This window comes from Vombatus ursinus, unplaced genomic scaffold (genome assembly GCF_900497805.2).
Source record: "Vombatus ursinus unplaced genomic scaffold, bare-nosed wombat genome assembly UNPS02014807.1, whole genome shotgun sequence".
Classification (NCBI taxonomy): Eukaryota; Metazoa; Chordata; class Mammalia; order Diprotodontia; family Vombatidae; genus Vombatus; species Vombatus ursinus.
Genome location: NW_020954585.1, coordinates 35,808,159 through 35,833,001, shown reverse-complemented (window position 1 = coordinate 35,833,001; position 24,843 = coordinate 35,808,159). Strand labels below are relative to the sequence as shown.

General features: G+C 39.3%; 2 protein-coding genes across 2 annotated transcripts in view; both read right to left on the bottom strand.

Moving 5' to 3' along the window:
* SECISBP2 (SECIS binding protein 2) overlaps positions 1-2,249 on the bottom strand; it is a 58,154-nt gene extending 55,905 nt beyond the window's left edge. The window contains exons 1-2 of the mRNA XM_027874619.1: positions 2,121-2,249; positions 47-195 (exon numbers count right to left, since the gene is read on the bottom strand). Coding sequence (XP_027730420.1) covers positions 47-195; positions 2,121-2,156 — 185 coding nt within the window. The 5' untranslated portion in view covers positions 2,157-2,249. The remainder of the gene's footprint in view (positions 1-46; positions 196-2,120) is intronic.
* A 4,159-nt stretch (positions 2,250-6,408) lies between these two features.
* Positions 6,409-16,462, bottom strand: CKS2 (CDC28 protein kinase regulatory subunit 2). The gene is made up of 3 exons (XM_027874917.1): positions 16,247-16,462; positions 9,271-9,398; positions 6,409-6,744 (listed from the first exon to the last, which is right to left on the bottom strand). The coding sequence occupies exons 1-3, from the start codon at positions 16,303-16,305 to the stop codon at positions 6,692-6,694; spliced, it is 240 nt and encodes a 79-aa protein (XP_027730718.1). The 5' UTR covers positions 16,306-16,462; the 3' UTR covers positions 6,409-6,691.
* Positions 16,463-24,843: the final 8,381 nt, after the last annotated feature.

The following is a 24,843-nucleotide window of genomic DNA, read 5'->3' as shown; positions in this document are numbered from 1 at the left end:
GATATAAATTCCCTCTATAAGGCGCGACATTTAGAAAGATACATACTCAGTCACAGGTAGTTCCTGAACAAATGGATAGCATGTAGTTGCGAAGTTAGGGAAGACACATGCGTCTGAGGATTCTGACCATGCCACATTAAGCACAGCATATTTTGGGACAAACGGTTTGACATCTGCTGATAACTTGATGCCGCCCTGAGGAAAAAAAGGGGGTTTTGGCTACATGCATTCTGAAATCAACTGAAAAAACACACATACAAAAAATTCTCAAAGAGATCAAACACCACAAGGGTACAACTGATGCTCCCTGTGTTGCTGAAGAAAAGGTTCCCTCATATTTTTGAAACAACTAAAACACATTATTGACCAAAGTTTTTTTTCCCTCTATACTTTTTATTAAGTATAGTTTTGAAATATCAGTATCAGTTAAGAGTTCAAAAATTTTGATTGTGATTCAATAAAGTGGGAGAAGAACGAATCAGGCAACTTAAAAGATTTATATCATGTTTTCAATCTGCTGTGACTTGGTCAGCCAGGAATTTCTTTAAGTTTCATTTTCAAAACTGGGAAAAGATATATTCATCTCTCATTTTTTGTTGTAAAGAATGATTAAGAAGGAATGATAGTTTACTCTGAAAGTTAAAAGTACATATGACAAATTAATAAAAATGCACTCAAACACATGCAAAAATTTATCATAAAAATATGCTTAAAATAAAGCAAAACGCTAACTTTCTGCTAAGTGATCCTTTAATGTCCTTTAATAAATGATCACAGGATTTGCTGAATATTAGTGGGATACCTTGTGAGAACTCTAAATTAACCATATCCTCTTAAATATGGACATATCAGAACCATTAAAATTCAAATTCTGGCATAATATTCTATACAATTATCCATAAACACTACAACTTCTAGGATTGTTTCTTATTTATTCCCTTGTTTCAAGAGTTTTTCTACAACTGCTGCGGCTGACTTTTATAAATATCATTATAGGAAAATATTTTAATCAATTTACTCAGCTTTTAGTTGAACCAACCCCTCCCATCCAAAAAAAACACAAACGGAACACAAAATCCAGGGCTCCATCTAGTGGTTAGAGTTAATCTCAAGTATATTTTTAAAGGCTTAGAAAAAGAAAACTTTGGGTAATTTTTATAAAATTAATGGCTTTTTTTCTTTTTGAGATGCCAAATCCCTGCAGAATTTAGTTGATTCTTATGAAATGTCTGATTTCATTTTCCCGAATGAGTAAACTCCATCTACTCCACCGTAGGTTGTCACCTACCCTGACATTTATGCTCTGGATTACAGAATTGGCCAGGGCACTGAAAGGTTCAATGATCTGCCCAAAGTAACACAGGAAGCATGCGCCAGGGGCAGCATTTGCACTTAGCGCTTCCTGATTCCAAGGCCAGCTCTCAATCCACCAGGCAGAGCACAGTAATTACTTTTCCCCCTGGTATGATTAAAATAACGTTAAATGCTGGGAAAGTCGTTCGATTTTTGTTAATGTTGTTGCTGTTGTTGACTCCTGGCCTCTGACTATAACAACTAACATTTACTATTATCGTCCCTGTCTTAGAATAATGTCACACAATGGCATGGGTAAGTATTCAGATGCGTCACCGATTTATGTTTTCATCAGTCAAAAACATAATAGATTGGCAGCATCGCTATGCCCTTATTGGACTTGGGGCCACGGTTACTTCAAAGTTTGTGGTTTTAAGTTAGTAGAGAACAAACGTAAACAAACGCATACGGGCGCGCAAGCAAACACCGAGCCGAGGACTACCTCAAGGCCCAGGAGAAAGGCCAGGGACAACGGGGACACCCGGCCCCCGCACCGGGGAGCCAAAAAAGGGAGCGGCGTCGGCCCCACACCCCGGCCCGGACTCCAGAAGCCGTGGGGGGGGGCGGGGGGGTGAGGGGGCCGAGGCCGCTGCAGGGGTGCACGGTCCCTTCCTCCTCCTTCCCCGCAGGCAGCCCCGGCAGGGGCCGACAAGAAGGGGGTTCGGGGAAGACCCAACCGGACCCCAAACTGCGGCGCGTCAGCACTCTCGGGAGGGCTGGTCTCCCGGGGCTAACGGGCAGCCAAATGCCCTCTCTGCCGCCCTTACCTCGTTATCGGGCTCCCTTTTCCCCTCCGAGGCCATGGCGGAGGAGGGGTAGGGGGAGGCTGCTCCCCAGGAGACCCGGTAGAGGAGCAAAGGCGCCTTCCCTCCTCCTTCCTCCTCCTCCGCCTTCGCTTTTCCTTTTTCCACCGACGCGAGGAAAGTGCGTCACAGAAGCGCGACGCACGCCTTGACGCCGCGCTTCTCTTCCTGCCCGCTCGCCCTCTGTGCGCTTGCGCTCTTCGCCGGAGGCTGGGCGCACGTGGGCTGGCATGTTTGCAGCTTAGAGAGTAGCTCTCTCCTGTTCCACCCGCGGGTGCCTACCCACTCTAAAATCCACTGATAATTCTTGACATCAGAAAAGGAAAGAGAATCAAATTTTTAAAAAGTATTGATCATTGTATTCTTACTTCCCCTTTATTTCCAAGTATAGGGTGTCCTAAATGTTCTAGTGCAGTTTTGAGCTATTAAAGCTTAAGTAAAAAGTGGTTTTTAAGTAGTACTTATTAGTAATAGTAGTTTGATAGTAAAGTATTACTATTTTAAGCTCTTAAAGCTTAAAACATTTCTTGGGTATTTAATAATTATGGTAATTAATTGTTTAAAAAATACCATTTTAAAAATATTAAAGCTTTTAAACTACTTTTTAAGGGTAAAGTGCACCAAGATTTTTGGGACACTATATCCCTCCCCTCTCCAGCAACATATTCTTTGTGACAAAAAAAAAAGAGGGGAAAACAGTTCAGCAAAATTTGATACAACACATCAACACTTTCAGCCGGCATTATGCAAAGAAAATCAGAATGTTGAGCTGTACCTTCATCAGAATTATAAATTATATGAGAGAAAACATCAGGATACAGATTTTTAAAAAGCAAATGTTAATGGATCAGGTACTCTGTGCAAGATGGGGGATCATAGGGGAAATACAACAGTCTTAATCCCATAGTCCTACTTCTTCTATATAGTTTATATAGAAGAGGTATGAGAAAGGAATGCCTATAAACTCTAGATTCACTCCCATTAGGGTGCAGATTCCCTTAAGGACTCGTGTCTGCTTCTGCTAAAGTGTAAAGCACACAATACACTTTTTGTTTGACTAAGATAAGACTTGAGTGTGTGAATTCACTTCAGGCAATTGGCATTTTCGGGGTCCCAGCGACCCAAAACCTCATCAGTGTGACTAACTGGTCAGGATGTGTTGATTCACATGACAGAGGGACACATGTGAAGCCCAAATACTCATGCACTCAGAATTTATGCCTAAGATGAGCAGGACATTGTTTTGGAAGTTTGAATCAAATTAAGTCTCAAGGATGGTTTCATTGCCTTCTCAGGAAAAACTGACCTATGTGGTAAGGATCTTCATGTTAATAGATGTTATCCCTGCTACACCCTGCCCCTTGATGGTAAGGTGCTAAAAGGTCTTTTAGGGGACTTTCCACCACATAACTAGCTTTAATACCACTAATTACCAGTATTGGGCAACATCAATGCCCCCAGGAAGTGGAGCTTCTTTCTTTTCTTTGCCCACCAGACTGTGGCAATATGATGGAGAATTTAGATTGTGATTTCCCATTAGGTTTCCCATCCTTGGGGAAGTATGGCAAAGGTATATTGAACTCTCCTAGTGAAGCAAACTATTCTTGACTAATCTTAGCTATAATAATAGATAAAAAGGCATTGAGATTGACAATTCCATGTGTCTCACCCAGTGTTACAGTTAGCAGTGTGACTTGATCCAATAACCTGTGGTACACTAAGCCAAGAAGTGCTTCTTTCTTTGCTGGACACATAGGTGATATAAAGGGGAGGATCTCCTCTTGTCCTCTAACTCCATGCCCTCTTGCACTTATCTACATGTGTGCACAAACATACACGGTCTCTCTGCATCCCTCTGTGTGTGTGTGTGTGTGTGTGTAACTTGTAACTTAATGGAATAAAGGGGAATGGAAAAGAGGAGGAAAAAGTACTCAAATGGCTGCAGCAACAGGCTGCAGTGATCAAAAAGTAAGCAATGAAAATTTATTTGTGGGAGATAAGGCTTCTTGCCACTCAAGAAGTGTATTCTGCACATTACGTACATTATATCCTAGTGCTGTAGCTTCCCCACTGCTTACATTCATCTCAGTTGGTAGGGAGCTTTGACTCAGGTCAAAGTTTCCATTTTGGCCCCATCTACAACTAGCAAAGAGGCTGCCTTAACCAACCATACAGGTATTGACTTTTCCAAAAGTTTATGTCCCTTTTCTTCCATGGTCTGCTCCCAGAAATCCCTATGAAAATTCAATGACTGTTTTGATGGGTCTCCTAGAATAACCTTGTAATGTGGATGATTTTCAAAAAAAAGGGCTTGGATTTTGGGGGATGCTTTAGGCTTGGGATGGGATTGAACGACCGTTATTGCACCATCCTGGATGTTTTAAGTTGTATTAACACCTCCACAGGCTGGTCATTTTTCTCCTGACCAACTTCATGTTTCCAGAGCCACATCCAGAACTCTTGTTTTTGCCCTCCCATCGGCTTGTAGAGTCACTTCTACTTAAATCTGCTGGTTCACCCCATACCTATGTGGTATGATAACGGGAAGCCATGACTAAAACCTTATACCACTGGGGTGGTATACCAGAAGGTGGAATCGAATTGTATCCGGCCCTATTCGGTCATAGGATAGGGGAAGTCAGCTCATCAAATCCATCTCTGTTAGGGATTTCATTCCCTCCATTGCTAACTCTGCCAAAGGGGAACTGGCAGGCAAGATAATTTACTTGTCAGGTATGCCCAAGTTAGGTGTTGAAACGAATAGAGTACTGAGCCTGAAATCAGAAAGACTAATCTTTAAGAGTTCAAATATGGCCTCAGATACCGTGTGACCCCAGGCAAGTCACTTGGATGTTTCCCTCAGTTCCTCATCTGCAAAATGAGCTGGAGTAGGAAATGGCAAACCATGCAATATCTTTACCAAGCCCAAAAAAGAATCACGAAGAGTCAGACATGACTGAAAAATGACTTAAAAACATGCTCAATTCCCTGAGACAAAAAGATAATTATCTAGGACGCTCAATTTTTATTTTTTTCAAGGCATCTGTGAAATACCCAAGCTAATAGTACACTAGAGAGATCTAAATCGGCCCCATTAGAGGATACCTTCACCATTTTTCTGGTCTTATTCATTAGGTTAAAGTTGTCCTGAAACCTTCTATTTCCTTGGTGATGAAAGCCTGCCTCTAACCACCTCCATGGAAGAAGTCACTCCTTGTGAGGGGAAAGTAGTAAAACTTACTTTGCGCCTGGTCCCTTATAGCTCTTTACTGTGGCTCACTAAATTTTCCAGTGGAATTTTGGATCAGACTACATACCGCTACCCCTTTGCCTTCAAGGCCATCTTTGAAGGATAAGGACACACTCACATTGTTCTCCAGTTGTTGGATTCCCAGTTTACTTTCATTTTCCTTATGATGGTGATCCAGCTTTTCTAAGGCCCTTAGTAACACAAATGTCCTGACAGTGCATTTGCTCTTATTTTCATAATGGGCTAAATTACAATTCAGTGGGGGAGAATATCTCCTTATTCCATTGAAAAGATTATAACCTTCTCATGAGCTGCAGCATCCTTCCCTTCATCCACGAGGTCACTCTGATCTAATCTAATCTTACCAGTACCCTAAATGTTCTAGGCCAAGCCTGACTCAAGATAGTTAAGTTGGTTCAGGTTTTAGAATGGGATGAAAAGAGACACTTTGTAGACCATTTGACATTTAACAAAAGTTTACTCAACAATAGCATGGAAAGAGTAATTAGTAAAGAAGTGGATTCAATTGGAGGCAGCTTCCTCTCTGCACCCCTGCCCACCCCACTACCTTTATGTGTCATGGCAGCATGCTTAGTCACAGTATTTCCACAGAAGTTCAACAAGCCTGAGAAGCCTTTACTCCTGTGCTAGGGTTTTATGTTTAGGCAACTGGTAAACTGTGTCATTTGACCCTTACTCCCCGCTCAGGCCAATTCAGTCTTGAGGACTGTTTCATTGCCTTTTAGGGAAAAAACTAGCCTATGTGGCAGGGACCTTCCAGTTTTAGTAGATGTTGTTACTAATTGTTCAAATTAATGCTAGTTCTACTGTACCATGCAGTTTAACATTCATTTAACTTTTTTCTACGTTGTTTTTAAAGAGTTTATTTCCTTGAATTATAAATTTCTAGAACAATGGAAAGAACTGTACATCATATTTATAAATTAACAATGGAAAATTTGAACATCTGAACACCTACCCCAATTACCAAGTACTCAGACATACATGTAACATATGAACTTTATTAAACAAATGTAATTGAAGGAGAAGTCAAATAGGCACTTATATTAAAGAAAAAACTGACTAGAGAAAAATTGTATCTTAAACATCGTAAAGCAGCCTACTTGCAGTGGCATTTAACTGAGCTCTGTTGCTGTGAAGAATACAGCTCATGCACAGGTATGGATGAATGATTTGTACATTTTTTCAAGTATTCACTGAATACTACCATATATACACATATACATAGTTTGAAAAAAATTTAAGTGAAAAACCCAAATAAACTTCATTTTTGTTGTTCTTTTGGAAGAGGTCTTCTAAAGAGCAGAATATGTGGTTCTGTGGAGAAAAAAAACAACAAGATTATTTTCAAAGTGTATAGGAGGCATAGTCAATTTTCATCATCATCATTGGAATATGCACTCCACAGATTGATTAAATGAACTTTCAAAAATGTCTGAGTGATCAAATTCTCATCAAAATTCATTATGGAATGACAATGGGAAAAGGGAGAAAAGGTGTTTCTGAGGCTTAACTTAATAAATATGATTCCCAAATGTTATTTCAGTTACCCAAGGGTAAAAAGGTAGGATAACAAAGAAACCATGTTAGGCAATGGTATGGTTGGCCGTCCCCTCAAGCAGGGAATGCTCATGGGTTAGATTATAGGATTTGGAGTGGAAGTGAGTTTATGCATTATCTAGTCGATCCAATCCTTTCATTTGAGAGATAAAAAAACTGAAGCACAGACAACTCAAAAAGTAGTAAGTAAAAGCAGACCTTTTTTTTTTTAAAAACTATTCCAAATGTAGTGTTCTTTCTGCTATACCATATTACCTACTTCCACTTTAGTGACTCAGAAGGAAAAAAATTGAATACTCTACTATTTTTCATAGAAGGAAGGCAATTTATCCGAAGCTGTTTCAGCTAGTTACATTATATGTATGGAAGTAGGAAAATTTAGGGGATGGAACTGTCTAGTTCCTTGATCGTGACCCTTCTATTTCTGGGGATTTATCTATTTCTTAAAGGAAGTACCAAAATAAAAAGACATTCCCCACCCGGACTAATTCATGCCTAGAAGATAAAGAGTCAACACCAGCAACTTTCTGGACACTCAAAGCCATGCAAAGCTAAATAAAGAATTCAAAATTCAGCAATCGATATCGTTTTAAAAATATTTCTCTGCAGAACAAAGAATGTTAAGGATGGGCCATATAGTGTTAGATATAGGGCAGTACTGTTCTAGTTGTTGCTGTTGTTTACATCTCTAGAAGGAACAAAGAATAGAAGTAGGATACCCCTTAAGCTAATCCAGATTTCTCTACACAATTCATCATTTTGTTTGAAATATATTATTCAGGACTCTCAAACACATAGTTATACAATTTAAGTCTAATATTTGTAAGCACTGAAAACAGACGACAAAGGAGGAATTTTTGTTAGTCACAGTTCAATAATTATGCTAAGCATTCATGAAATGCACATGCCCAGATATATTTCAAAGTAAAAGAACTTGTATCAAATATACAAGAAATTTTGGTATTATGAGTCCCATATCTTCCCTCCGATGGTTCTGAAAATAAAGCATACTTATCTTATTAAAGCCCTACAACTATAGACTGATCACCCAGTTTCAAAATAATTCTTTAAAAAATTTAATTGCACTTCTTTAAAATACTTGAATCACACATATCTAAATAAAAAGGCCAAGCTTTGTTTTTGCTTTTTTACTCAATCTGTGACTTTATATAGAACCTAAAGGTTTGCAAAGTACCTCACAGATATTATCTTATTTGATCCTCATAATAACTATGTGTGGTAGGTGCTATTACTATTCCAATTTTACAGATGAAGAAACTGGGGCTTAGGCAGTATTAAAACTATGGTCTTCCTGACTCCAATTACAACACTAGCCATTGGGCAACCAAATAACTGAGAAAAATGAGAACAGCACATGGCCAAGAACAGATTCTTTGAATATCACACTAAGCTTTTCCCCCCTTACAACACAAACGTGTGTATGCGCACATGTACACAACATTCATTCTAACTCTAGCATACTGCTTATGTGCCTTAAGAGTAAAGAACTTACTCTTAAACTAAAAAATATTTTCATACAGAAACAATTTTAAAATGTACAGAGGTTAAAAGTCATTTTCTCCATTATAAAATATAGCTATCAACTTAAAGGTATGATTTTAAATGAAAAGGATATTTATCTACCAGGGGAAAAACTTATATAGAAAATTCTTGTCTACTAGTTGTTCTTGTGTCTGACTCTTGTGACCCCATGGACAGTATGAGCCATAGGGTTTTATTGGCAAAGATACTGAAGTGGTTTGCCATTTCCTTTTCCAGTGGATCATCTTTTGTCACAACAAGGCAATTATCCAGGATTTAGGCAAACAGAGGTTAAGTGACTTGCCCAGGGTCACATCTATTAAGTGTCTGAGGTTGGATCTGAACTCTGGTCTTCCTGACTCTAGGCCCATTGCTCTATCCACTGAACCAATAGCTGACTCTTGTCTACTAGTACTAACTGCTTATTACAAGAGGAAAACACTTAGTGTAACACCTCTACCTGCCCATCCTAGTTCTTTTATCCCCTAAAGAATAAACATTATATGTACTATTTTATTAGCCAAGAAGAGCAATATCTTTTGACATAAATGAATTCTGAAGTTCTTCTCCATGGTTCTTCATTGTTCTTTCTGGTTAAAACCCCAGAAGGCATCTCTGATAATAAGGTGATAAATTATGCCAAATAAGTGTATTCACTGTTATCCTAGTTGATGAATAAAAGATGCTGACTGCCAAGCAAAACAGACATTTTAAAGTTTATATTTCAATGATAAAACATACCTGGCTCATGAATCATATAATGAACCCATCCAAGACTCTGCTGGACACCCAGTCTCCTCCACTCCTCTTCAGACATCAGATGGGTTTTTGGTACTTGCTTGGAAAGTTCTCTAGGTAACATAACATGCCTATTAAAGAAAAATAATAAGCACATGTAATAACAGTTTTCTGAGTTGGATGCCTCATGAATGCAGTAACTAGGGCCCAAAAGTCAAATTAATTTACCCAAAGTCACAGATTGAGTAAAAGAGCAAAAACAAAATTCAGGCCTCTTGTTTAAGATATGTCTAAGTGTTCCACTTAAGTATAATTCAATTAATTCAGGCTGTGACTTAACCAACTATTCATAGGATCTTTGAAATATGACTGGAAGATTCCTTATCATTTTCTTATCTTTATTAGCAATCTATAATTAAGAACACAGGATTATAATTTTAAGAATTAAAAGGGAGCTCAGAAGTGTTCTGCTCTGATTTTACATGTGAAGAAGCTTAGACCCAAAGAAATTAAGTGGCTTGATCAGATAGATGGTAAATGGCAAAGCTGGGTTTTGAACCGTCTCATTCCAAATCCAGTCATCTTCCTATTGTTCCATGCTGCTTCTCAATTCTTAAGAGAATATAAAGTAGTACTCTGTGATTTATGGTTATAAGAAAACACCAAGACATATGAGCTAGATGATAGTAAAATTAAATAGCTTAAGAAGTGGTAGAATAGCTAGACCCAAGGAAGTTATTAATGTCAACATGGAAAGAAGTCTCCAAGAGAATGCCCCAGGAACTTGGTTTGTACTTGGCCCTTGTGCTGCTTAGCTTTTTTTTTTTTTAATCAATGCCCTGGATAAAAGCTTAAGTAGCATTAGTAGACTTGAACATGTTATTGAATTTAGGAGGGACAACTAACATACTGGAAGCCAGAGTTAAGATCCAAAACTAAAAGGAACTTGATATGTTGGGACATAGGGTTGAATCTAATAACATTTAAAAATGGGCATATGTAAAGTCTTAAAGGTGGATTCAAACAATCAACTTCACAAATAGAAGTCTGTGGAGGTACTGAGGGTCACATAGCTAGAAAGTATCTTGAGGTTATATCTGAACTCAGGTCTTTCTGACTCGGGGTCCAGTCTCTATCCACTGTAATACCAACTGCTTCTAAGTGGACTCTGACCTTGTCAGAGGACATATAGAGTGTTGTTTTTACTTTTGTTCACTACACTTTGATGAGAACACCAATATACTGGAAAGTTTCCAAAAGTACTCATCATGGCAGGGCAGATCAGTTAAAGGAACTAAAAAATTGGGATGTTTAGCTAGAGAAGATTCAAATACTAAAGGGGAGATGACAAGTGTTTTGAAATATCTGAAAAGCTGTCACCTAGATTACACTTACAAAAGAAGGAAATTTAGGCTTAAGGAGAAACTTTGGTGCTATCCAAAAGTGGAACTGCTCCCCAAGTAGGGTGGTCCTGAAGTCTTTAAGCAAAGGCTGGATGACTTACAAAAGATTACTTTTTTCCAACTTACAGGTTAAATCAGATGGTCACAAAGGTACCTTCCCAAAGCTGAAATTCTGTGATTCAGCAAATGTTAGAGGACAGCTATTTGAGGAAAAGCACAAGGCATTACAGAATGTTATTTCTGAAACTACAGACTTTTTTTTTAAGCAATCCTATCACAAAAACAAGTCCTAATAAATTTCAGAAGTACTGAACAGTTAAGATTTTGATTTGGAAGAGGAACTGGGGACTGGCAAATAACCTGACTATTGGAAATGGCAAGGGAAAAGCTTCTACAAAGACAAGGGACAGACTGATTTTCTTAAGTTGGCAGTCCCCTCTATCTCTTGCTTCTCTCATTGTAATCAATCACTACTCATTTTGATTGCTCTATTTTCCTTTTTTCCTCCTGATCTATAAGTATTAGTGAACATATTCTTTTCTGTTGAGCTCTAGCTTTGTGATGTCAACTATCACCCAAATAGTACAAGTTCAAAGGTGTTATGGAGATGGGCAGTTTTATTATCTCCTTTTTTCCCCCAAGGATGTTGTGAAGAAAGGCGTTGTAAATAGGAATGTGCTCTACTTGTACTCACTGCTTTTAAACAAAATTATTAAAAGTATTAATAATAATGATAACAAAGGATTGAGTGTGGAGTGAGTAGACTTGGGTTTAGATGCTATTTTGCCATTGAATAGCTTCGAGATTGTGGCCCATTCACTTCCTTTCTCAGTTTTCTTATCTATGAAATGAAGAGGTTGGACTAGGTCTAAATTTAGGCTCTCATGCCATCTGAAAGATAGTTGACTAGGGAAAAGAAAAGAACTCTGCCAAAGCTCCTGGTCTCATAATAAGACCAAGTGTATAATGAACTTGTATCAAAACAATATATACTGTACCTTGAACATAGCTACTTAATAAATGATTATACATCATTCAATTCAACAAGCAACTAAGAGACAGGCTAGTATTTTGATTAATACTCCAATATTGCTTATGCTGCAGAAGTGGCTAACACTGAGACTTATTTTTCAGGATGCTTGACTATTAGACTGATAAGGCTGGAGAGAGCAAGATCAATGAGAGGAAATGGGGGCAGCAGACTTCAGTGCAGAGGTGAAGGCCTAGGAAAGAATTGAGGGGTGGTGGGATTGGGAGTCATGGTGAAAACAAAGAACAAGGTTTGGGGCTGCAAGGAAAAGGAAGAGATAGAATGACAAGAAATTATGATCAAAGGGAGAATTTCAGAGTTCACAAACATGGAATGTACGATAATTGCAAGATCAAGCATAAGACTACCTCTATGTATAGCTGACAGAGATTGAAGTAGGTCTTAGGAAATGACTAAATTTAGAAACTGAGAGGTTTCTACATATGCTGATCCTAGTATAGGGTAGGAGCTCGAGAGGAGAGAAAGACTGCACCAGGCTCTAGACTCATTGGGGAAAGAAGGGAAGTATCATCCTGGTGGTCAATAGACAGCAGTTACCAGAATTTTAATTGGCTGGTAGATACTGATTTTGCGAATCTCAAAAGAAGTTACTGAATGATGGTGGTAGAGGGATTGCCCTGAAGTGGCTTGAAGAAGCAAGAAGTATTCCAATTCCCCTATCTTGACCACTGTGTGGAGGGAATAACTGAGAATGCTGGAAAGGGTGGCCATGGAAGGCTTTGTCATCAAGAGAAAGCCAGGTCTCTGAGAGCCAGAAGACTGATGGAGTAGGGAAAGGAAAGATTTAAGATGCAAGTAAGTTTGTTACTTAGAGAGCAGGCATTCCAGAACTCAAGTTGGAAGGGGTGGATAGCTTTAAAGTGGGATGGGGGTGGGGGGTAGGAGGGGATGGGATTTAGAAAGAGGGAGGAGTAACAAAAGAGAAGGTAGTTGGGTAGAGAATGGGGTTTGAATGACAACCAGAGGTTCAGAATTAATGGGATGGGAAGGGTAAGACGAGGTGGGAAGAAGTATTAAATACTTAACTTATTTTACCCATTACTTTTCAGCCCCTTTTTCTTTTGCAATTCTTCTGAGTGAAGTACCAGCCTTTAAGATTTACACAGCTGGAAAAGTGCCCTGGCACAGTGGATCAGGCTCAGTTCCTGTGCTTTTCTAATATACATTAGATATATGCAAATAGCTCCTAGAACAGTTTATCATAAGGTAAAATACTTTTAAACAAACCATACTTTCCCTCTGCTGTTCACTCTCTCTGTTGGCACTTTTAAAACCAGAAGGGCTTTCCTGAGAGTACATTTCCCTAGGTATCTGGCTCTGACTAGTCACGTGGCAGCCATGATGATCACTTTTTACTTGCTCTAGGATAAAATGAAGTCTTAGTTATCTTTCATAATGTCATTTACCAGAATGCAAATGGGAGGTTGGACTTTTAAGAGGAATTCCAGTTTCCATGGAATGTTTTGTTTTGTTTTGGCAATCGGGGTTAAAGTAACTTGCCCAGGGTCACACAGCTAGTAAGTAACTCAGGTCCTCCCCACTCCAAGGCTGGAGCTCTATCCACTGTACCACCTAGCTGCCCCACCACAGAATGTTTTGACTGGCTTTTGAAGCCATTCTCCCCAAAGAATTATCTTATTGTAACATCACTGTAACAAAGGCAGCATTGAAAATCACCAGTGACCTTTACATTTTTAAAATACAACCTATGATAATACATGTTAGAGCTCCCTGACCAATCTTGCTAACTCATTTACTTAACTAGCCTAGTAGAAATAAGAACTATTTCCAGTATAGTTGAGAACTATAAATGCTTAGCAATGTTTACTAACCAATGGTATGTTACCAGTCCTTAGGTGTCAATAGTCTTCCCTTTGGAAAAGTAATTTTTGCCCAGGACACTGTAGGAACTTAACAAAAAGTCTGACTAATAAATAAATACAAGACTGAAACCCTAACTACAGATTTTAAATTTCATGAGATATTTCCTCAAAAATTTAGTGTTTGATTGTAGTATACATACTATCACAGATGCATAGTAAAACTTTATGTGTGTCTGTGTATACATGTATGCAGATATGCCAAACTCAGCAATTTCATAAATACTTCATCAATGTACTTTGAGAACACCTGCCTAATGATAAGTTTTATACTAGGTCATGAACCTCTTTGGTCATTTCAAGTGATCTAATGCTAATTTAACAAAATAATAATTTTAATAAGTATTTCCAAAGGTCTTTACATGGATGTTTATAGCTGTAGCAGTTGCAGGCACATGCAAAATTCAAACTAAAATTTAAATAGTACAAAAATAGTACTCTATAGTACTATGTGAACAAGTCTACAAAATAACACGAGGCCGTTTCCATCAATTTAAAATCTAAGTCCTAGGGACAGTTAGTGGCCCATTGGATAGAGCACTGGCCCTGGATTCAGGAAGGCCAGAGTTCAAATTCGGCCTCAGACACAAAACACTAGCTGTGTGACTCCTGGCAAGTCACTTAACCCCACTGCCAACCCCCCCCCCCCCAAATCTAAGTCCTAATTCACAGGGAGTGATATGGAAGCTAAATATAGTAGAATGCAAGTTAAACTGACCTTTTGTTATATCATGGAAAGATATAACATGTAAGCTCCTTTAGGTAAGTAATTTAAACTTATTCCAGTTAACTCTCTAAAACAAAGTTACTAGAGTCACTAATGTGCATTAGTAGAAATTTCCTTGCTAGGCAGTTCCCTACACCAATGAAACCACAGGTGTGAACCAAAAAAAGGAAAGTTCTTGATTGAATTACTTCTTTTCAATGGGTCATATTGCTGTCTGATACTAAAAACTAAAGGCTCAGCAGCTTCTGTTAATTACAAGTCAATAATCATGAGATTATAGCATTTAACTTAGACTTTTTCAAGTCTTTTAAGTTCTGCTTTTTACTCAAGTTTTTCAAGAAAGCTTACAGCTTTACAAAATTTGACTTAGCGATTTTCTAGACAACATGTCAATCATGTCTCTGACTAGTAAAGCTGCTTAATAAATGCTTGATTGATTGATTTGAGTTAGGTGTGAAGAAGGTGAAAATGCAAAGTGATAGGCTCTCAGAGTCAGTAGAAGCATGATGTGAATTCTTTCTTTCACAGTTGTGGATTTACCCAGGCAGTCACCAGTAAGTTTTCTGAGCTACCTGTAATAGCAGCCCCTGAAATATGGCACAGGACTTTTTGTGAGGAAGAGATTATGATTTTCCTTCCTACCTGGACCATTCGCCTGATTAAAATTCCATAGAATCCTTAAGTTTCCTTAAAAGCTCCCTTCAAGAGCCATGTTTTACAAGAGACTTTTCCTAATGCCCTCAGCTTCGGTACCCCTTCAAAAATTACCTTATATCTCATCTTGCTTACATCTATTTAAGTACATGTTGCCTTGGGGGAGTCCAGCTTTTAAGCTCCTCGAACGAGGCCCGCTCTTTTAAGGGCTGGGACAGTTTTCCCGAGCACAGAGTATTCCCTAAATAAATGCTGGCTTATTACTTAAGCAAAAATCAACTAATGCAGACAAAATATAAATGAAACCCCTATTCAACTCAAGGCATAACTCGAAGAGTTTAACTTGATTTGGGTGAAGATGGAAGGGGAAGAAGAGAAAAAGTAACTATAAAATAGAAGCTGTGGCCAAAACAGTCATAGCTTAATTCAGTTAGTAGGAAAACAGATTTAGAGCTGGAAGAGACATTGGAGGCAATGCTGTCCAACTCCCTCATTTAAAAAATGAGGAAACCGAGGCTCAAAGTGTTTAAGAGACTTGGCCAGGATCAAAAACCATGTCTGATGGACGATGTGAACTCAAGATTTTCTGCCTCCAGGGTCCTATCCACGGCACCAAAGTAGCTTTAAAGCTCAAATAAACCTCTATTGTTCAGGTGCTGGGGAAATCCTCCCTTTCACATCCACCCCGCCCCCCCCAGTCCCCGAACTTACACATTCAGTGGGTAAAATAAGACATGCAGCTAGTCACCTCTGGACCTCAGTTTCCCAATTTGTAAAATGAGTGGATTCTATTACCTCCAAGTTCCCTTCCAGCCCCATAGTCCTATGATATGATACTCAGAGGTGTGTGAAGTGAGAACCGACCTTCAGTGCAGTTGTAACTGATACAACTGATTAAAAATCACTTGACTAGGCTCGAGGTTAAAAGGCCTAGCTAGGGCTTCACTGTTCTTGCACGGTCAGACGGCCGGGCCTCCAGGCCCCACCAGCCGCGGTCCACGTCCCTCTCCTTGGCCTTCCCCACCCCCCTCTCCCCACGTTGGCCTCAGGCCCTCAGCGCCCGTCGAACCCCGTCCCCCGGCCGGGCCCAGTACCCGACAGTCGGGCTGCTTTTGTAAGCTCCCGGCGCCCTCCAGACAAAAAAGGGAAGCCAAAGTGGATGCGCGGAGGGAGACGGAGGAGGGGACGGCCGGGAGACGCCCCTTGGACCCACTCTCCACGCGCCCCCGCCCCGCCCGCAAGCCTCTGCTAACGGGCTCCTCACCGGTACTCGTAGTGCTCATCAAAATACTTGTCCGAGTAGTAGATCTGTTTGTGGGCCATGCTGACGGCAGCGCCGAGTCCCGAAGAGCTACGCCGGCGACAGGCAGCAGCCCCGACCAAGACACCAGGGAAGCCGAAGCGGCGACGGAAACTACAAGTAACTGCTAAGAGCTCCCTTCCCCCAGGGGTCTTGATTTGAATCCAATAACCGGGCGTTGATTGGACACGAGCAACAACCACTCATCACGCGCTCTCTCCGGAAGGGGTGGAACCCACTGAAGGTTTCCAAGCTTTGCCCAACCCCTGATGCTCATTTCCTTATCCGCTCTCCCGGCTCCTCACAATTGACCAATCAGAGGCCTGTTGCGAAGCTACCAGGCCCGTAGGGAAGCTTGTTTCAGGGGGCGGGAAGAACTATGACGTACACTAGACCAGGGTCAGGAGTTGGACTAGGAGGAGCTTGTCGGTTAAGTGGGAGGGGAGGGGATAAGGCGGGGCTAGATTTTGGAGAAGTTCCCCTTTGGAGACATCGTTTCCTCGTCAGCTCTCGCGTGCGTGCGCGTGCGTGCGCGTGCTTGGTGGAACGTTAGAGGCCCGAGGAGCCGTTGAGGCCGGTAGGGGCGGTGCGGGTTCTCTAAAGTAACCGTTTCCTGGGTTTCATGCTCCGGGTGTGCTGTGGGGCCGTTTGGTTGCCTTGGGGATTGGAGGGCAGTGATGATGTAATGTAGTATCCAGGTTATTTTTAATCGGTCAGTGAAACGTTTTTGAGCACGAAACCCCTCCTCCCCAAGTTATGTAAAGGTACTATTGTACATGCATATACTTAAAAAACCATTAATTTTTAATTATAGCCAATAATTATTAATATTCAAAGTAATACAATGCCTTTATAACATTAATTTTAATTATATTTATAATTATAGTTATAATTTGTAACTAAAAATATTGGGCAAATTATGAAAAATTGAGGGAAAATACAAATTTTAAAAAGATGAAAATGGAATAAATAGTATCTTAAAATTCTATTAAGTTTCAAAAACCCTTTTTGCTCTTGAGCAGTGTGTTTAAATATGCATTATTTTTTTAAAAAATCCTTGCATGTCATGAAGAGGATTTATAAATAACTTTCTAATTAGTTACATTGAATTTCATTAATTTAGCAGGTGAATTTTCATCTGTTAAGGGTAACTTCAGTGACAAGTGGCCTAAGTTACAGACACAGTACGTGCAAAGCCTCAAAGTACATGTATATTCTGATTATTCTGCAATTAACCATAAATAACACAGCAAAACATGACTACCAAAGCAATGCTAGTTAGCTGTAAAATAACACTAGAAGTAGGCCTATATAAAAAAAGTTTAGCTATATATAGGCATGTATTCAAAAAACGAGTAAAGCAAATAGTTACTGTAATTTGGACACAATACAGAGTGCAGTCAAATGAAGAGAAAAACAAAATAATAAACATAATCATTTAGTAGTTAACATAGGCAGCAAGAAACATGCAAGACATTTTACATGGCCGGTCTCTAATGTTGTCACTTAGAATCTACATGTGTAACTATTTTTTCTGGTTTACTGGTAACAATCTAGCATATGGTCATTAAGTATTCCCAATAGGTGGATATGCCCTTAGTTTCCAGTTTTCAACTATTACCAAAAAAAAAAAAAAAGAATTGCCATAAGTTGTACATATCTTTTCCTTTCTCTTTGATCTCTTTGGGGTATGGGACTAGTAGTGATATCAGCTATGCTTCTGCTTGGTTCTCTTCCAGGTCCTTGGGTATCATAGATAGCTCTCAAACCTTCTTCTGGCATTAGTGCAGCTCTTGTGTCAAATGGCAATCTGGGCAAAGCATCTATATCCAAATTATTCTTTCCAGACCTGTGATAATATGCTAAAACAACTGGCCAGTTCTTCTAGGCATCTCTGGCAGGCAAGATCCAACCTGGCACTGGTCAAATATATCAGTGTATTATCATCAGTACACATTTGAACTTCTCCATCTATATAATCTTTGAATTTCTCAGTGATAGCCCAACATTTATTTATTATAACAAGCATTTATTAAGTACTTACTATGTGCCAGATACTATACTAAATTGGTATTCTTTGGACTTTACATTGAGCACATTCTATATCCCGCTCATGAAGTGAGAACATGTCTGTATTCTTCTTGAGTTTCAGCTTTAAACTCTTCCTACTCTTCTGGTACCAGCAAATCACCACAGTAGAATACGTCCGGATTTAGTCGAGAGATTAAAAAGTTAACGCTCAAAAGTTAGTATTCACCGATACCTCTATTCTATCTAGATTCCTACACAGTGTTCACAAATGGTCAAATATACAGGTATTGAGTCCTCGCTTGTTGTTTGCAGTTATCCTGCTAGAATCTTGAAGAGGTTAGAATTAGTTCCAATCAGTGCTTCTCCCATGAGTGTTGTATTGTCTGGACATACCAGAGTTGTAGTGACTATTTTCATGTTTATATCAACAACTTCCTTAGGGAGTCTCAAACTCACCTTGATACAGTATCTCAGGTATTGTTAGTTTTTATCACTCAAAGCACCAAGTCTAAGTTCTGTCAGCTCTAAAGGTATCCTCAAATATCTATCATAAAAAGATTAGAAAATACTAGTAAATTGAGATCCTATCCTGGACTTCATTGCAGTTCATCTTCTCAATTTTTTACCTCTATATGAGATCCTATGAAATCTAGTTGTAATAGACCTATTAGTGATGAGGTCAGTTGCCCTGCCCAGCTTCCTCCCACCCCCCCCCCCTTTAGTTTCCCTTATGCTGAAAATAATAGCTAACATTTATATAGTGCTTGTTATATATCAGGCACTGTGCTAAGCATTTTACAATTATTATCTCATTTGATACTCAGAACAACCCTGGGAGGGAAGTGCTATTATTCTCTCCATTTTACAGTTGAGGGAACTGAAGCAAACAGAGGTGAAATGACTTGCCTAGGGTCACACAACTAGTAAATGTCTGAGACCAAATTTGAACTCGAATGTCTAGGACTCCAGGCCCAGTGCTATGTCCACTTTACCACCTAGAAAACATAAGCTTCTATGTAAGTGTCAGCTGGACCGAACCGACCTCTAACTTGTGGTTGGGAGCTGCACAGAGCAGCTAGAGACAGCAGAGTCAGGAATCAAGCAAAAGTTTAATTTCAAAGTGAGGGAAACTGCTTGTAAATAAGGAGACAAATTAGACACATGAGCCTGGGGTGGGGGGGGCGAGGGTAACCCCTGGTGGGGGGACTTGAGGCAGCGTGGGGAGATCTCAAAACTTATACCAATGGCTACACAGTGAGCTGTAGCACTGACAGTGAGGGGTAATAGCAACAATGAGACACATTTGATTCTTAGCAGGGCTGCATGACCAACATGGGTAGTTGTCTGAGCTTGTCTCATGCTTATCTGAACTCAGACAACACCTGATGCTGGTCAAAGCAATACAGTATTTATGTGGTTTTGCCAGAGGCTGAGATCCAGAGTGCGAGCCCAAAGGATTGTTGTTATGCCAAGCTCAGGGCATAGCTTGCTTGCTGAGCCTTAGCTCTGGAAAACAGAGTTTCTCCTAATATCTTGACACAGGTCTAGTTGGAATAGACCTATTGGTGATGAGGTCAAGCCCCAGTTGATCTCTTTGCCTGACCTTGCCTCAGTTTCTTTTATGCTGATAAAGAAGACATAGCTTTTATATAACCAACTCTTTCTTACTCTGGAACATTCAACATGTGTGTGGCCCTTGGAGCCACAATTCTGATATGGAATCTGTTATTTAGTTAGTACCTAAGGGAGGTGTTATTATATGTATAAATGCTGTTTATTCCCTTGGTCCTCTTAACTCTCTCAGAATAATATTTTGTGTATTATTCCATCTCTCATTTGATCTTTGGCTAGGTGCCTATAAAGAAGTCTTCTCTTTTTATTTCTGTTACTCAACTCAAGCAGAGCTAAATTTTACTCTCCTGAGTGATTATTGATGTACATACTCTCCTCCTCCCAATCAATCAATCAGTGAACATTTATTAGCACCTACAGGCAATTTGTTAAATGTTGGGGATAAAATGTTGAGGCAAAAGACAGTCATTGCCCTCAAGTGGCTTACAATACTATGGAGCAGATAACATGCAAACAAATATATACAAAACAGGCTATATACTGGATAAAGGAAACAATAGAGGGAAGGTATTAGAATAAAGAGGGGTTAATCAGTGATTCATGCTAGTGAAGTCTTCAAGGTGCTCTTATTTATAAAACACTGTATTGATCAAATTGAGCTGTGGACTAGTTCAGAGTTCTATTAATCTGTAGTAAAATAGTTTGAATCTTTTAAATGACAACATATTTTTTCTACATGGTTAGAGAGAGTAGTAGTCGGCAGTATTAAATGTTGCTGCAGAAAGGGCAAGAAGAATGACAACTGAAAAAATGGCCTTCAGAATTTGTAATTAAGAAGTGATTTTTGAGAGGGCAGTTTCACTAGAGTTGTAGATTCAGATTGTAAGAGGCTGAGGAGTGACTGGGTGATGAAAAAGTAGAGATAGCAATGGAAAGGCCACTCATAGGAATCTAACAGTTAAAGAGATAAGGAAGATATGGGGCAAAGGGGATAGCAAGGTCAAGGGAAGGTTTTGGTTTTTTTTTTGCATTTAAAAGATGAAAAATTGTTCTGTGTGCTGTGCTAGGCTCTCAGGGTTCAAAGACAAAAATGTAACAGCCCCCTCTGCCCTGAGGGAGCTTACAAGTCTATAGGTATCAGGGAGAGTCAATAAGTAGTGAAAAACTGAGAGGGAAGGCCATGGGATAAGTACCTGAAGGAAGAGGGTGAAAGTATAACAAATCTGTAGAAATATCTGGAATTTGTGACATTTTGGTAATGGAGTTGTAATCCATGGGTTTATGTAGACCAGACTCAATCTTGGGGAATTTCTCAGAAATTATTTTCAGAAATTATTCTCAGAAATTATTTTTACCTCCTCCTTAGACTTCCCCTGAGAATCTCAAAATGTGGGTTTCCACAGATATGTATATAAGGTCTTGTCAGGAAATTCACTCAGTCTCCTGGGAGAGGCATACTTTGTCAGTAGGGGTCTAATGACTATAGGTCAAATATAGGAGGCCAAACTGAAAGTACATTAGCAAGCTAAGGAATCTGCTCTCACTAATAGTATATTCAGATTCCTGGGGTACAGATTTGGTTTTTAGAACCTTTCAGGCATGCTTGGCGTAGCCAATCAGCAGCATTCTGTGGCAAGTTAGGATAGAAAAGTAAAGCATCTCAACAGAAAGTGAGAGATAGAGAAGGGGTGGTGGTGTCACTCATGGGAGAAAATAGAAGTATTTAGAATGCAGATGACAGGATTTATGGTTAGAATGAGAAAATATTCCCTGTTCAAGGGCAGAATGCAAGGGGAAAAGACTAAATACTTTTAAAATTTTAAATGAAGTCCTTTTAGGTGAAATTGCAGTGTCTCTTATCAAAGGACAGCATACAGTTATTACAACAGTAGATGAGACCATGCCTTTAAGAATTGGGGACTTTCTAATATTAGGCCACCAGGTAATTGAGGGATTTCTGCATTGTTGGTCCATCAGGATGTAGTGAAATGATTGTGATTTCTATTTTCCCTCCCTGCCCCCAGTCTACCAGATGATTGGCCTTTTCTCAATCCTTATTCTTGATGGACACTGTTGATCGCTTTCTCCTACTGGATACTTTCTCCTCTCAGGGTTTTCATGATTCTAATCTTTCCTGCTCATCTTCTACCTGTTTGACCTTTCCTTAGTTTTCTTTGATTAATCTTTATCCTTTTCATTCTATCTAACTCTTGTGCTTACCCCTCCCCACCCCAAGTCCCCATTCCTCGAGCACTTTTCTCTTTTTTCTTTATGCTGTCTCCGCTGGCGATCTCATCAGGTCTCATGGATTCAGTTATTTCTGTGTGAATAGTAATAATACCTAGCATTTATATAGTATCTACTATGTGCCAGGTACTATACTAAGCACTTTATAGATTTTATCTCATTTGATTGTCATAGAAACCCTGGGAGGTAAGTGGTATTGTTAAAACCATTTTATATTTAAGGAAACTGAGCAATGACTTGTCACAGGTCACACAGCTAGTAAGTGTTTGAGTTAGATTTGAATTCAGGTCTTCCTGCCTCCAGATAATTCTCAGGTCTATATAACCAGGCTTAGTCTTCCTTCTAAGCGCCGATCTCACACCTCTAACTCCCTATTAGACATTTAGATAGGCATTTCAAATTTAACATGTCCAAAAGAGAGTGCATTTTATTTTCCCCCAAAACCTTCCCTCATCTGAACTTCTCTGTTACTGTGGAGTAATAGAGAACCTTCCCACTCTTCCAGATTTGTAGCTTCAGCCTTCTTGACTCATTATCCAATAAAAATCTTGCTTCTACCTTCCCAATGTCTCTCATAGGTCCCCTTCCCTCTAGTCATATAGCTGCCATCTTAGTCTAGGCCTTTATCACCTCATACCTGGTCTATTATAATAGCTTTCTAGTTGGTCTCACTGTCTCAAGTCTCTCCCCACTCTAATCAATCTTCCACATATATTTTTTAAAATTTTCTTAAAGGGCAAGTCTGACCATGTCACCCTCTCTTTTTCCCCTCTCCAGCTCAGCAAACTCCAGTAACTTTCTGCTGCCTCAAATGTAAGATTTCTTACAACTTGGCCTCTTCCAAATGTCCAGCTTCTCATATTTTACTTTTCTTCCCTGTCCTTTTTTTGGTCCAGCAATATCATCTAGCTTACCATGTCTACTCCATCTCTTGTCACCGTATTTTGCATCGACTACTCATACCTGCCTCTTCATATCCCTAATATCTTTCATGACTTAGCTCAAATGCCATTTTTTGTAAGAGGCCTTTCCTGTTCTCTCTAGCTACTAGCACCTTACATGTATGTGTCTTATCTGGACTATTTGTAATTGCTTCCTAATTGGTCTTCCTTCCTCACGTCTGTCCCCACTTCAATCTGTCGTCCACTTAGCTGAAAAAAAAAAAAGATTTTTCTAAAGCTCAGGTTTAACTCTTTCACCCTCTAATGAATAAATTCCAGTGGCTTCCTCTTATCGTTTGGATCAAATAGAAAATCTTCTATTTGGCAGTTAATGCTCTTTATAATCTAACCCTTTTTACCTTTCCATACTCCACTACCGTTTCTACATTTTAAAGGCAGGTTATTCTGGCCTACTTGTTGTTCCTCACATGCAGTACTCCATTTCTCATTTCTTTGCCTTATATTTATCATCCCCCATGTCAGGAATACCCTCCTTCTTAGATTTCCTGACTACCCTCAAGTTGTAGCTCAAATGCTAAGGAGGCCTTTCTACAGGAAGCTTCTCTTAATTTCCCTAACTGCTAGAGCCTTTTCTTCTAAGGTTATTTTCTATCTACTCTGTATGTTGTTTGCATGTATGCATTTATTTATATGTCATCTCTCCAATTGATATGGAAGTTTCTTGAGGGCAGGGATTACTTTCTTTGTATTCCCAAAGGATAGCTCAGTGCTTGACACATAATAAACACGTAATTCATGCTTTTTAAATAAGTGACTGACATTACTCCCTTCACCAATACGATGGTCCAGCTGTACTGGCCTATTTGGTGTTCCTTACAGGTAATGTTCCATCTTTTTTGTCTTCCTGCCCTTCCATTGGCTGTCCTCCATAACTGGCATGCTTCTAAGGTTACCCTGTATCTACTTTGTATGTATCTATTTATGTACTGGTTGTTTTTCATGAAAATGTAAACTCCTTGAAGACAAGGACTATTTCACTTTTATCTTTGTATACACTGTGCTTAGCACAGTGCTTGACATATAATATGTACTTATTTTCTATTTTAACTCCTATGCTTATTGATTGATTGATTAGATAAGGAAAACTTAGATTATTGAAGACATCTTAAATGGAAAGTATTCAACATCATACAATACTAGTTGTCTCATCCTCTTTTACTAATCTTCTCCGTATCATTCCAGTTTTAGTATATGTGCTGCTGAAGCAAGCACCCCTTATTTTCTTTTAAGATAGTTCATATGCATGTTTTTTTATGATATGTGATCTTATTAATGATATATTTGAAATAAAAAAAGCTCATGGAATAAAATGCAATATTTAAAAAAATCTTCCATAATATCTATATGTAAACACACACACACAAAATACTATATACTATGTGTACATTTGTGTGACAGGCTTATCTGAGTAAAGCTAATATTTCCTAGAATGTACTTGATTGCCATGAGAATGCCAGGATTCAGTCATAAAGAAGTATGACAACTGTAGTTTTATGATCATGAAAGGGTAAGGAGATGAGCCAGAGATGACAGTGATCATGGTATTACAGCTCTGATCAACAAGTCAAGAATTGTTATGGGAAAAGACAGTGGGGGGAAATCCCAGATGATCACCTTCCCCCAGTTTTGACCCAATACTGGTACAATTTTGAAGTCTGTCCTAACTCATGCTTTGCTATGGTAGGTAATCTAGGCCTAAAAAATTCAAACATCTTAGCTGATCCAGGGTTTACAAAGCTTCAGGGTTAA